The sequence below is a fragment of the Triplophysa rosa genome, linkage group LG14, assembly GCF_024868665.1.
Source record: "Triplophysa rosa linkage group LG14, Trosa_1v2, whole genome shotgun sequence".
In the NCBI taxonomy this organism is placed as follows: domain Eukaryota; kingdom Metazoa; phylum Chordata; class Actinopteri; order Cypriniformes; family Nemacheilidae; genus Triplophysa; species Triplophysa rosa.
The window spans coordinates 23,493,632-23,507,839 of NC_079903.1; the positions used below are offsets into that span (position 1 = coordinate 23,493,632).

General features: G+C 42.1%; 3 protein-coding genes across 5 annotated transcripts in view; 2 read left to right on the forward strand and 1 right to left on the reverse strand.

The window, feature by feature from the left end:
• tomt (transmembrane O-methyltransferase) overlaps positions 1 to 2,077 on the forward strand; it is a 4,980-nt gene extending 2,903 nt beyond the window's left edge. Inside the window, exons 3-4 of the mRNA XM_057351876.1 lie at positions 873 to 1,069; positions 1,644 to 2,077. Coding sequence (XP_057207859.1) covers positions 873 to 1,069; positions 1,644 to 1,964 — 518 coding nt within the window. The 3' untranslated portion in view covers positions 1,965 to 2,077. The remainder of the gene's footprint in view (positions 1 to 872; positions 1,070 to 1,643) is intronic.
• A 148-nt stretch (positions 2,078 to 2,225) lies between these two features.
• On the reverse strand, positions 2,226 to 7,388 carry anapc15 (anaphase promoting complex subunit 15). Of its 3 annotated transcripts, none has more exons than XM_057351872.1 (7): positions 7,277 to 7,388; positions 3,954 to 4,099; positions 3,603 to 3,619; positions 3,342 to 3,463; positions 3,187 to 3,246; positions 2,947 to 3,084; positions 2,226 to 2,773 (listed from the first exon to the last, which is right to left on the reverse strand). In XM_057351872.1, exons 2-7 carry the CDS (start codon positions 4,022 to 4,024, stop codon positions 2,747 to 2,749), a joined length of 435 nt encoding a protein of 144 aa, XP_057207855.1. In that variant the 5' UTR covers positions 4,025 to 4,099; positions 7,277 to 7,388; the 3' UTR covers positions 2,226 to 2,746. The 3 variants fall into 3 exon arrangements, with proteins under 3 accessions (XP_057207855.1, XP_057207854.1, XP_057207856.1); XM_057351871.1 differs by having other exon boundaries at positions 2,234 to 2,743; XM_057351873.1 differs by lacking the exons at positions 3,603 to 3,619; positions 7,277 to 7,388 and having other exon boundaries at positions 2,243 to 2,743; positions 3,954 to 4,069.
• On the forward strand, positions 6,613 to 7,878 carry folr (folate receptor). Its single transcript, XM_057350582.1, has 4 exons — positions 6,613 to 6,909; positions 7,109 to 7,297; positions 7,377 to 7,512; positions 7,598 to 7,878. Exons 1-4 carry the CDS (start codon positions 6,781 to 6,783, stop codon positions 7,876 to 7,878), a joined length of 735 nt encoding a protein of 244 aa, XP_057206565.1. The 5' UTR covers positions 6,613 to 6,780.
• The last annotated feature ends 6,330 nt before the right edge of the window (positions 7,879 to 14,208 follow it).

Below are 14,208 nucleotides of genomic sequence, written 5' to 3' on the forward strand. Positions count from 1 at the left end.
ACACAGTGTACACACACACACACACACACACACACACACACACACAATAAACACACTGTCTACACACAATAAACACACAGTGTATACACACACACAACAATAAAAACGCAGTGTACACACACAATAAAAACGCAGTGTACGCACGCACGCACGCACGCACACACACACAATAAACACACAGTGTACACGCACACACACAATAAACACACACTGTACACACACAATAAACACACAGTGTATACACAAACACACAGTGCACACACACACAATAAACACACAGTGTACACACACAATAAACACACAGTGTACACGCACACACACAATAAACACACAGTGCACACAATACACAGTGTACACACACACACACACACACACACACACACACACACAATAAACACACTGTCTACACACAATAAACACACAGTGTATACACACACACAACAATAAAAACGCAGTGTACACACACAATAAAAACGCAGTGTACGCACGCACGCACGCACGCACACACACACAATAAACACACAGTGTACACGCACACACACAATAAACACACACTGTACACACACAATAAACACACAGTGTATACACAAACACACAGTGTACACACACACAATAAACACACAGTGTACACACACACAATAAACACACAGTGTACACACACACACACACACACAATAAACACACAGTGTACACGCGCACACACAATAAACACACAGTGTACACACACACAATAAAAACGCAGTGTAAACAAACACACACAATAAACACAAAGTGTACACACACACAATACACAGTGTACACAAACACTACAACACGTGTTTGGATCGGCAGCTGTTGGTCATACGTGTGGTTGATGTGATGTGTGTGAGCAGGTAAGATTCTGGACCGGTTACTGCAGGATCACTGTCCGCTCACTGTACTGGAGCTGGGCACACACTGTGGGTACAGCACCGTACGCATGGCACGCTCACTGCCCATCGGTGCCCGAATTTACTCCGTTGAGATGGATGAGCGAAACGCTGCCGTGGCGGAGAAGATCATTCGTCTGGCGGGTTTCGACGATGACATGGTGAGATGAGCGTGGAGTTTTATCTTCAAAGGCCATTCGTACGGAAGGTCTCTCTTCACGTAACGCAGCTCTTTATTTTCATGTCTACAGATTTGTTTCTACTGTGTTCAGTAACTGTGTGCGATTTTAACACAACGCATTGATTGTTAAATGAATTGTTTCGTCTTTAAATTGTACTAAAGTTAAAGAAATGATAGAGCGCCTAAAAAAGAAGTTCAGAAATGAATTTACATGGGTTTGTAAGTTGCGGTTTTCGATCCATAACAGCAAGATGTTCCTAACTTTTAATGAAAGATTACTATATATTTTAAAATGATTTGCTGTTAACCAAATAATACATTTTTGTTCTAGTGACATTTTCTAACATATAAAAACGTTACCATTTTAAACAGCATTTTTTTACAGAATTATTCTGTGAACTGCAGTTGTAATTGTATTCCATAAAATTCCTTTCTGACAGGGTTGAAAGACACACATTTCGTACGCATGAGAGAAGTGATGTAAACCGTATACGGCAGATTTTCAGCATGAAATGAATGAAGGAATGAATGGTTTTCTTGGTGTTTTGGGGCAGGTGGAGCTGATGGTGCGTCCGTCAGATGAAGTGATCCCGCGTTTACGTGAGGACTTTGGTGTTGAGCGTCTGGATTTGGTGTTTATGGATCACTGGAAGCGCTGTTATCTGCCTGACCTGCAGCTGTTGGAGGGCTCTGGTCTTCTCGGTGAAGGATCTCTCATCGTAGCTGACAACGTCATTTTTCCCGGAGCACCAAATTTCCTGCGTCACGCTCGCCGCTCGGGCCTCTATGAGGTGAGGGTTCACCGGGCCACGCTGGAATACATCCGAGGAATTCGTGACGGCATGGCTGAGCTCACCTTCCTCGGCATCAAGTGAAGGAGCACACTTTCACCTCATCACGTTTACAGCTTTTTTAAGAGGTTTAACTTTTTTGACTGGATCGGGATTTGTTTGTTGTTATTTTGATTCAGACCCTAATATACGCTAGTATTCTGATGAGAAGTGAATGAAAAGAATGATTCCTCAGCCATCACAGCGACTAGTGAGAAGGTTTGACGCCACATAAATGCTATTTCATCCTATATTCACACGGGACATTAAGAATGAATAACTGACCATTTGTACATAACGAAAAGTTCACTATGCATTTATTTACAGTCACAATTATCAAACAAGCACAAACAAACACCGAGACAAACAGCACAAATACACGATAAAGTGAGTTCTGTTGTGATTTTACGTCAAGTAACTGAGTAACTTCACCGGCTCTCACATGAATCGGCATCAGAATCATAGTTCACTTTCTAGCCGCATGACAACAGACAAAGTTCACAGCGCTGATAAGAGCTGCATCATCAGGAACACTCACAGCTATAGACAGAAATACTTGACATCAGACACCTGAATGCCTTCTGACCTGCTTGTGTGTGCATCTGTAGAAAGACCTGAATGTCCCGTAATGCAGGATAGAGTGATTTCAGTGACCAGCAGCAGTTGAACAGAGAAACCCTGCGAAGCATCTTTTCACGAGTGGATCCTTCAGCAGCGACACACACGCTGAGCAGAGATCTGAAGCTCCAGAGGACGAGCGATCGCTTGATGTGGGTTTAGATCATCCACTGGTCCTGGTCTTGATCGCCTCCTTCCATGTCGACCTGTCAGTGAGCGATACTCACATCATTTACCTAAAACCAAAACTCAAATCTCTTCACAACTGAAGTTAACATTCAAATCATTGTGTATCGTGCTAACAAAACAAAACAAAACGCGTTCCTCTTATAAATGATCTCGTGTTTTGTGTATTATGAGGAATTCAACAGGTACATCTGATGAGAAGTGTGTGCGTGTGTCTCTTGACCTCATTGATCTCTCCATCATCAGGAAACTCGTTGTAGATGTTCATGTCGTCCATGTCCTGCATGTCTTCATCATCTTCTGAATCTTCCTCGCTGTCCTCCTCGTCTTCATCATCCTCCTCCTCTTCCTCATCGAAGGTCTTGCATGAGGGAACATTAGATTTATAAGAGTGTGTGTGTTCTTGTTTTCATGATGGATCTCAGGATTCTGATTTCTGTATCTGAAAGTATGAGACACTCACCTCAAAGATCGGCCGTCCGATGGGCATCAGATTGTTGTCTTTCTCTGCGATATTCTGTAACTGTAGACACAGAACAATCAGTACACACACACACACACACACACACACACACACACACACACACACACACACACACACACGGTACTTGTACTGACCCAGGTCTGGTGCTGTTGTTCTTGTTGGTGTAATTCAGCTTCATCCACACACGGCCGGTCCAGATTGAACCACAGAGACTCAGTCACACGTGGGAACAGAGATGGGAAGAGCGTGGACATGTCTACGTACACGCGCGCGCACACACACACACACACACAGCTACATGTGTTTTTTTTTTGCATGTACCATTGTAGTACCCTTTCAACAATTAACCATGGTTTTACTACAAATAAATATCCACAAATTAACAGGAGATTTACCTATGGTATTTGTAGTGCTGTACCATGATTCCGCAACAAACAACAAAAACAACGGGATACATTTTTTACTACAATAAAAAATATGGTAAATAATCGCTAAGGTTACTATGATATTAACTGTAGTACTGTAGAACACTAAATATCATGGTCCATATATTTACATACATATCACGGTGTTACCATCTCATGCATCCCTGGACTAACGTTACTTTATTGTGAGACGCGTTAACGTACGTTTAACAAAAACAACAAATAGTAAAGACACCGAAAAAATGGCTCAACATTCGTGTGTACGTGTTTTGTTTTTTGCATTTGTTTAGAGGTTTTGTTATTATATTATTGATTAATTACCTGCAGAAGTGAAGAAAGTTCAAACGTAAACACAGCGGAAGTTGCTGTTGCGCTGAGTTCCCCGGAAACATCTGCTAAAGCTTTAAGTTCCGCCTGTGTATTCGCTCACTCACTTTCCGCTCCCTGCCAGACGCACTGACACAATCCTGCACACACACACACACACTACAGCTCTGAATTAAGTCAAATAAATATCGAAATATATAAAACACACAAAATTAGGCGCTGCGCAGTCCGATAGACGAATGACATCTAAATTTCGCGATACTTTAGACGTCATGCGCCCAATGTGAAGGCTGCATACGTCATTGAGCTGTATTATTTAAAGTTTTTAGATAAGCAGCTGTTACATTTCAAGGCAAGAATGAAACTACAGAGATTGTGTCTTTTGAGGAATAAATGTTAATTTCATCATGTGTGGCTGCGTCTGAAATCACATACTGTGACAGTACTGAATCTGAATAAGTAGCTCCCTATCGGCCGTCAAAACACTACCTTCTATATAGTATGAGTGGGTGTACTGTAGTATGAATACAATTCGGAATACTGCGTCCGCCATGTTTTATGGTCATGTGACCCGTATGCCCTTTGACCTATGACGTATTAACAACAACCTACACCTGTGAGTTGATAAAAACATCATTTAGTCACGAGAAATTCATTTATTGGCACTTTTACATTAAAAACAGACGTCTGTCTTAAAGTTTTCTGCTATATTTATTTGATTTACTTTTGAAATGTGACCGTTGCTCAGCTCCTGTGGCATCATGGGATAGAGAAGTGTCCATCCGATCCACACTCACCAATCTCAGCGGAAGCAGTAGACCATCCGGGTATTTCTCGCCTACTGTTTTGTGCACACTGAGGTTTCGGACATACCGTTCATGACTCATACTCATTCTCGCCTACTATATAGTAAGGAAGTAGGCGATTTCGGATGCAGCCTGTGTGTTTTTTTGTACCTTGATGACGTATGCAGCCTTCGAAGTGCACAGCCTTCACATTGGGACGCACCCCCATGGTCAGACACAGAAGTTGATAGGTGTGAGAGATGGGATTTTACTCTTAAATCAAATGGGAAAACATGTGTAAAGTTTATTTGAACACATTTAATAACGCTTGAACCCTGAACTGTTAACGCAGGCCTTTTTTAATGAACTCGTATAAAACAATACTGTAGTATACTACACCATTTGCTCTAGTAATCTGTAGTACAGTTCCTAAATACTATAGTGTTTTTAAGTCTACTACAGTATTATTTACTACAGTTGATCATTTTACTAATAACAGTACAGCTATTTATTATATTTTGTCATACAGTTGTCTGTCCAACTGCAATCTACTTTGTATGGATATGCACCCAAGACTTTCACTCGGCACACGTGGTGATGTGACAATAAAAGTTAGTGGAGTTGAGTTATACTCTACACTTTAGTCTAATGCGTGGAGAACACTTTGTCACTAATGTTAGAGTAGTAACGTTAAAGATTAAAAGTGTTTATTCCAGAGGTTATATGATGATCCAAGAGTTCATAAGGGAAGGTCAGGGTGACCGTAGAGCTGTCATTGGCCCTGCAGCGAGAGAGGGATGGGCGTCCAATCTTCATCTTATCATCTCTGTAAACTTTGGTCGAGCTGAAGCAGCAGGTTTCTCACACGCGTGCTTCAGAGACTTATGGAAATACGTTTCACACCCGCTGGAGGTTTCCGTCAGAGAAATGGAGGTTTCACATTCCAGGTACACCAAGTCTTATTTATTCAACTTGATTTAACTCTCATGATTCATGTTCTCCAGCGTGATCTGAGAATGATCTGAAGAGCATCTTCGGATTTAACTCACCAGAACCTGACCATAGCTCAGCAGAACTTCATTTTTTGAGCAGGTTACTCAACCATATAAACAGATGAATACAGATTTTTGGTAGTGTGCGGCTTTAGAGTTTGGTTATTCTATCATCACAGTGGGAAAAATAACAGTGTTTAGTTCTCAGTGACCGTGAGAAGGACATGAGAACTAAATCTGTTGAACCACCTTGAAATAATCAGTCTTGATTTGTCTGTCCCTCTCCCTCTCCCTCTCCCTCTCCCTCTCCTCTCCTCCTCTCTCCCTCTCTCCCTCTCTCTCTCTCTCTCTCTCTCTCTCTCTCCTCTCTCCTCTCTCTCGTCATCTTTCTCTCTCTCTCTCTTCCTCTCTCTCTCTCTCTCTCTCTTCTCTCTCTCGTCTCTCTCCTCTTCTCTCTGCTCTCTCTCTCTCTCCTCTCTCTCTCTCTCTCTCTCTTCTCTCTCTTCTCTCCTCTCTCTCTCTCGTCTCTCTCTTCTCTCTCTCTCTCTCTCTCTCCTCTCCTCTCTCTTTCTCTCTCTTCTCTCTCGCTCTCTCTCTCTTCTCTCTCTCTTCTCTCTCCCTCTCCTCTCTTCTTTCTCTCTCTCTCTCTCTCTCTCTCTCTCTCTCTCTCTCTCTCCGTCTCTCTCCTCTCTCTCTCCTCTCTCTCTCTCCTCTCTCTCTCTCTCTCTCTTTCTCTCTCTCTTCTCTTCTCTCTCTCTCTCTCTTCCTCTCTCTCCTCTCTCTCCTCTCTCTTCTCTCTCTCGCTTCATCTCCTCTTGTTCCTCTCTCTATCTCATCTCTTCTCTTCTCTTCTCATCTCTCTCATCTCATCTCTCTCTCTCTCTCTCTCGCTCTCTCTCTCTCTCTCTCTCTCTCTCTCTCTCTCTCTCTCTCTCTCTCTCTCTCTCTCTCTCTCTCTCTCTCTCTCTCTCTCTCTCTCTCTCTCTCTCTCTCTCTCTCTCTGTGTCTCTCTCTCTCTCCCTCTCTCTCTCTCTCTGAAGGCTGATGTTGTTCCTGGTGTTTCTGACAGCTTTGCTGTCTTGTCGTGCGTCTTCTGTAGACAAACTCAACATGTGTATGACTGGCAAACATCAGCTATCAGAGCCCAGACCCGAGGGACAGCTCTATCAGCAGGCACGAGTCACAACACCAAACACAACTCTCTCTCTGTCTGAGTAACACACGCACGCACGCACACACACACACACACGCACACGTTTCAGTTTGAAATCTTAATTCATAGAAAAAAACTGTTGAATGGCATTAAATCTAATCTCATCTAATCTAAAAGAATGGCATTGAATTTCATTTCATAATTGAATTGAATTGTCAGTGTGAACCGTGGAAGGACAACGCCTGCTGCACAGCAAACACGACGGAGGAGGCCCATCAGGATAATTCATACCTGTATAACTTTAACTGGAATCACTGTGGCATCATGAGTGACAGATGTAAGAAGCATTTCATTCAGGACACGTGTTTCTATGAGTGCTCGCCTCACCTGGGACCCTGGATACAGCCGGTATGCCCATTTGATTCATGTCCGAGTCAGACAGAACGTTTTGGCTGAACTATTCTGTTGTTGTGAATGTGTTGCACAGGCAGATGAGTCGTGGAGGAAGGAGAGAATCCTGGACGTGCCGTTGTGTTTGGAGGACTGTGAGAGCTGGTACAAGGACTGTCAGAATGACTTCACCTGTAAGGAGAACTGGCATAAGGGATGGGACTGGAGCACAGGTTCATTTCTCCTTCATCCTTCATGCGTCTCATTTGCTTTTTGGTCTGCGTGTGGAATCCATTCTCACCCGTCTGTCTCTCTCAGGCACTAACCGGTGTCCGAGGGACTCTCAGTGCAGCCTCTGGTCAGAGGTCTTCCCCACCGCTCAGAGCATGTGTGAGAAGATCTGGTCCAATTCATACAAGTACACCGCTCTCTCTAAAGACAGCGGCCGCTGCATGCAGATGTGGTTCACGGGGCCCAATCCCAATCAGAAAGTGGCTGAATTCTACCTGTCTGGTGCTGCGGAGACGGTTACCCTGGCGACGAGCCTTCACCTGTTTGCCCTTCTCATGATGCTGTTGGCCTTGAGAACGACCTGCTGAAAACACACAAGAGCAAAGACCAAACATGGACACACTGTCTGCTTCTGTCACAATCTCAAATCCAGTTTTCTAAATGCTGCAGCGGACATGTTTACACAAACATTCTCATGGACATTGAGTTTTGTGTCCAGTAGATGTCAGAGTTGTTGTTTCTGTCCAGTTACCATCAGAAATAAATATGACTATTTCTACATAGAAAACGTTATATAGAAATATTTTGACAGACTGATCATAACTCTGATTGTGAGACCGCATTACAAACACATCAATAACACACAACACCAGCAGTGACCAGAACAGAAAACATTGTACCAAAAATAAATCAAATTAAAATGACAAATAACAACAAAATGTATTTTCACTTTACAGTAATTTATTGGCATTATCAAACATTATACATAAAAACAAGTAATATACACAATGACAACAAAATACACAACTTTATATTTTCAAGTGTTAAATTTAAGGCACTAAAAATTATTAACTGGAAAAAATAACTAAACTAAAAAAATGACACCAATATAGCAATAGAATGACAAAAGCACATAACAACAGTGTTGCTAAAAAATCAACTAAACTGAACGTAAAAAATAAAAAAGCTTATTTAAATATGAATACAATTGCAGTTGAACTTTCATTTGATCTTCAGCATAATCTGACAGATTTATTTTTACTGAAGCGTGTTCGTCACACTGTTATTTAAATATGTGACACTTCTTTTGAAAGTGACAGGGGAAAACTAAGCTTAATAAACACAGATACTGACTAATTAAAAAATATAATGGATTCCCAAATGAAAAACATGGGATAAGTGTCTTAACAAAACACATATTAAAGTTCTAAAAAAAATGATTAAATGAAAACTAATAAATTATATAAAGCATTAAATTTATTCAATCAAACAGAAAAGTTAAAAATTTTAATATAAGCCTTTTTTATAAGACTTTTGAGCCCAGTAAGTAAGTAACCAGTCTAACTAAATGAGCAAAGCTCATTCACACCCTACGTTCTCTTGTAGTTCACTGAGCTTTGAACGATTCACTGATCTCTTACATTCTGTGTAAACGAATCGGTTCAAATGAGTCATTGGTGTGCGAGTCGTTCCGATCGCCATGTGCGTTCATATTGGCGAACTCACTGTGTACAGAATAACGCTGATTCAACGAGCCAACTTCACAGCGAAACACATTAGAATGATGTACAGCACGTTAGTTTAGGAAATCTTTTCAAGAAATTCAAGAAAATGTAAATTGAACGTAAAACTCCTGAAGAGCCGTGAAACACAGCTAACACAGCTCCTAATTAAGCTCTTTTACTGAACTCTTCAGCGTCTCACTGCTGGTAACCAAACAGCGCCTCCATTGTGGCGTAACTGCAGTTACAAATGACAATCTGTTTAATAATGCACGCAGTGTTTTTGTGAAGACACTCGACATATTTTTGACGAGTCTAAGGCGGCACGAAATTTGATTGAAGCGGCCGCCTCCAATTTCTTTATGCAGGAAAAACCCTGATCTGGGATTACTATTTACAAAGTGTGCCCTCTCTCCCTCCTTTCGTGCATTTAAATGTGACCAAATGTCTGTACTAGTGCGTACAGTATGAATCGTTAGCATTGCACTGACGTTATTATATAATGTCTTTATGTGCCCATCGGCCTGCGCAGCGGAGTCAAACAACCTTTCTACCTTTGAACTGGTCCTCTCCCTCTTTGTTTGACAGATGTTTTGGTCGTCAGTCATGATAACTGTTGTCGGTGTTCATGGAGAAATACTCACTAGGGGTGGGCGGATCGATCTAAATATCGATAGTATCGATGCCAACACTGGTATTGGTATCAGATCGATACAATTGTAATTGAATCGATATTTTAATTTAAATATCTCACCTCTACGTTCATTATACTTTGTTCGTGTCTTCTACCTCTACAATCCTGAGCAAACGCTGCTTTCACATCCTGGCCCACTTTGCTACTCCTCCCCCCCCTGCTGCGATTCGTTGTTGTGTCATCACGTGACTCACTGACACAACGCGCCGAGGAGCCGCGAACTGAGTGAGCGAAGCTGATAGCACATTGAATGAGAGATCAGGATGGCCGAGAGGAAGAGAAGCGTTGTGACTTCAATACATTTATAAAAAATATTGTCTAAAGAATTGATCATTCATTCACCTGAGAAACAATGACATACTGCTCTCCCCTACACAAAAGTATTTTTTTTAAGTAAAAAGTATCGTATTGGTATTGGTATCGGCAATACTGACCCTATATGTATTTGGTATCGGATCGATACCAAATTTTGCAGTATCGCCCACCACTAATACTCACGGGCACATCATCATTGCTCGTGGCCGGGAGAGCGCTGTGTCTGGCGGGAGAGAGAGGCGCTGCTGCTGCGGAGGAGATTGTGAGGGGAAAAGCAGAGACTTTGGCAACAATCTTTTGTAAATCGTCTTTTTTCCTCTCCGCTGGTGTAGCTGCGTTCTTTGTTGTTTTATTTCCCTGCGACTTTTACTTCGTTTTGCAGCTAATGTACCACACAATGACCCTCTCGCTGTGGGCAGTTCTACTAAAGCGCGATTTTTACTTCTGCGTAGGACCGGCGTAGCCTACGTACGTAGACGACGCCGTCGTGAACATTTATGGTTCTGCGTTGAGAGTGTGCGTCGTACTGCAATTACACCGCCGAAACGCTAGTTGGCTCTTTGTGTTTTCACGGGTTTGCTCTTCTTCGCCGATGTTTTGTGTGTATGCTAGTGCAGTGGTTCTCAAACTGGGGGCCCCAAGATGGATCCAGGGGGCCACAGATTTTGTGGCATTTTATGCAATATAGAAATTTATCATAGAGTTTATGCAATCAAACATCAGAAAAATGACACCACCAACCAAAAGAATTGAGGTTCCAGCATTGTATAACTGAATGTTTTTGGTTTAATTAAAATTCTAAGTTTAAGATTATACGTCTTTATATGGGGGGCCGCAAAGCGATGCACTTAACACAAAGGGGGCCTTACAACGAAAAAGTTTGAATTAAACTTAAGTCTTGTCCACATTTTGGATTTTTATGTGTTCATTTAGATATTGTTGAGTAGGGTGTAGGGTTCGCGTTGAGTTGACGCGTTGTTACATTTTTGGAGAGGTGCGCGTCAGGCTACGGCGTAGGGTACGCACAGGGTACGCGGCTCTGCGTAGGCTATGCTGTAGGTTATGGCGTAGGTCCTACGCAGAACCATAAATTGGCCATAACTCCGCCGCTGCGTTAACTTTCTCTAGCTGGTGTCGAACTCGTCTCGCGCATATACGGTGCTAATGGAATGGTCCACTCTAATCTATAATGGGGGGAGTGCCTGATGTAATAACGTAAAACGTTAACAGGGATATCCCGACTATTTTGATGATTACTTGGGGCTCTACGTGGCTGCTGACATGGCTTATTGGTTAAGTCCACCCCTTCCTTTTGGGGGCCCTTGGTAGCTCGGGGCCCCAGGCGATTGCCTACCTTTACCTAATGGTAAGTCCGCCCCTGCGTGATGTGTGAGCTCTTTTTTTATTATTAATATTTTTTTTATTAAACATTAACATGTCCATTATAAATGTTTATAAACAATAAATTCACACATTAGAAGGAAAAAAGAAAAAACACACAAACAAACAAAAATGATAATAATAACAAGACTGATGTGTGAGCTCAGGTGACTGTGGTTCACTGATGATGACGTCAGATGGGGTTTTTAGGGGAGATGGGGGCTAGTTGTCTCGGGCCGGGGTCTGTATCTCTGTAAAGTTGAGTTGAGTGAAAAGTTTATTAACACAACATGTCTCTCAACATCACTCGAACAGGCTGCTAAATAAGTATACTTTACGTTTTTTATATAGTAAAAAAACGTATAGCGTACTCAAGCAAAGTTTAAGGATTTTAAGAATACTTTTAAGTACTATTTCAACAGTACTTGGGACGAAACTGTGACACTGTCTGTGTGTAACGTGTGTCGGTGAATGTTAGTTTGTGTTAGTGTGTGTGTGTGTGTGTGTGTGTGTATTCGGGTGAGTGTGAGCGCCCCTGCTGTCGGGTGTGTGTAAGTGTCACTGTGAGTGTGTGTTTTGTCTGGTGGAGGTTTTTCAGGAACTGTAGGGAAAGCAGGACAAACTCTGACGCCGTGAGTGCTCGAGCGCTGCGTCGGACGCGCGGCCCGCGGCATCTGGAGCGTCACCGGCCTTTATTCGGGAGTGCCTCGCTCGGTCTCGTGATGGCCGGTGTGTGTCCGGCTCCGCCGCTCTGGTATCACCGGGATCTGAGTCGCGCTGCGGCGGAGGAGCTGCTGGCGCGCGCGGGGCGCGACGGGAGTTTCCTGGTGCGGGACAGTGAAAGCGTGAGCGGCGCGTACGCCCTCTGCGTGCTGTAAGTCCCCCACAAAAGCTTACATGTCGTTCCGTGTGTCCAAAAACATGATTTTAGTGACGGAGGAAAAGTCTGTGCGTGTTTGTGAACTTTCTTTCATATTCTCAGAGCGAGCGTCGCGTCGCGTCATATCGCAGACAGCTCGCGTTTAACGGGAGCGTCGCGATGCGCTGCTGTGTTTGTTTGTGTCGTTACCGAGCTTTTTATATAGCTGCACTTTATACAGTTAGCATAAAGGAGTTTTTAAAGTGTTTTATTATTGTGTTCAGTTGATGTGCTGTGTTGTGTTAATGTTGGGCGTGTTGTCGTACTTTTGTTGTGTTGTGTTGTGTTGTGAACAGAACAGTGTGATGTTTGTGTACAGTAAATTTTACTTGACTAGTGTAAAATCTAAACACTTCGTTTGGCACGCGGGAGCCACAAAGATCACGTGACCAGTGTGACCTCCACCTCGTGCATAAAAATAACCACACACACACACACACACACACACACACACACACACACGCACACACACACACACAATCAAAGAAACACAATAGAAGTCATGTTAAATGTTTGTTTTCCTGGTAATGCCACAGTATTTGACTTGTTTTCCAGTTTCTACAACATTATTAGGTCAAGATACACTTGTTAAGCTTTCCTGTGGCTCAGTGGTTAGAGCGGCACTAGCAGCATCAAGGTCATGGGTTCCATCCCAGGGATTGCACATACTCAGAAACAAATATATAATACAATGCAATGTAAGTTGCTTTGGATAAAAGCGTCTGCCAAATGCAGAAATGTAAATGTGATAAGCAAAATGACCTAACACAGTTGTTCTTGTTTTCATTGAAAAACAAAAAATATTTTGTATATTTACTTTAGTAAACAAGGCTTGCTATCTTAAGACATTTTGCAGATATTATGTAAGTTTTTTTGCAGTTTCTATGATTGTGTTGAGTTGTATAGAACGGTTCATGGTTATTATTGTAAATGATTTATTATCAGATCAGTCTGTACTGTACACACCAGCACACGGTCGTTAATTGAATTAGGGATAAATAAATAAAAAAAATTAATTGGACTTTTTTATTTCAAAATTCAGTAGAAATTATTCATTTACATACAGAAGGTTCAGTCAGATCTTGAATATTGTCAAAACGTATATACTGCAAAAATATTATTGAAAGGTGTTAATGGTTTGCAAATAAATGTGTTATTAATTCAGTTTCTATAACATTATATTAGAAAAGTGTTATTGCTCAGATGTTGCTCTTTTATAGCTCAGGAGATTTGATGGAGTTCTCACAGAATGAAATGAGTGTAATTGTGTAAACACATGAAGAGTCTGGAGGTGTAAATGAATGAAGATTGTGAGGTGTCAATGTGATGAGAATGTTTGAGTTGATCATTTGAGATCTTCACTAATATTGACTTTTGATCGCAGACGAGACGAATCTGAGCTGTTGTTGACATCTCTTCTCAAACAATAAATGACAGACACATTTCTGACTCTTTTTCTCAGGAGAAATATCTGAGACTTGAAGTTTCCATTTGCTCTCCATGTAATCTCTTTGACGTCTAGGAGAAATAACTGAGACATTAAAGAGATCTCATGTCTCTCATGGGCAGTTGTTGGGTTGTGGTTGTTGTGGTTCTCTACAGGTTGTGTGCAGAAATACTGTGGGTCACAACACGTTTCTGCAGGAGCATGATCTTGTGTCTGTCTGATGGATTGTGTGTGTGTGTGTGTGTGTGTTGTGTATTGTGTGTGATCTTGTGTCTGTCTGATGGATTGTGTGTGTGTGTGTGTTGTGTGTGATCTTGTGTCTATCTGATGGATTGTGTGTGTGTGTGTGTGTGTGTGTGTTGTGTGTGATCTTGTGTCTGTCTGATGTATTGTGTGTGTGTGTTGTGTGTGATCTTGTGTCTGTCTGATGGATTGTGTGTG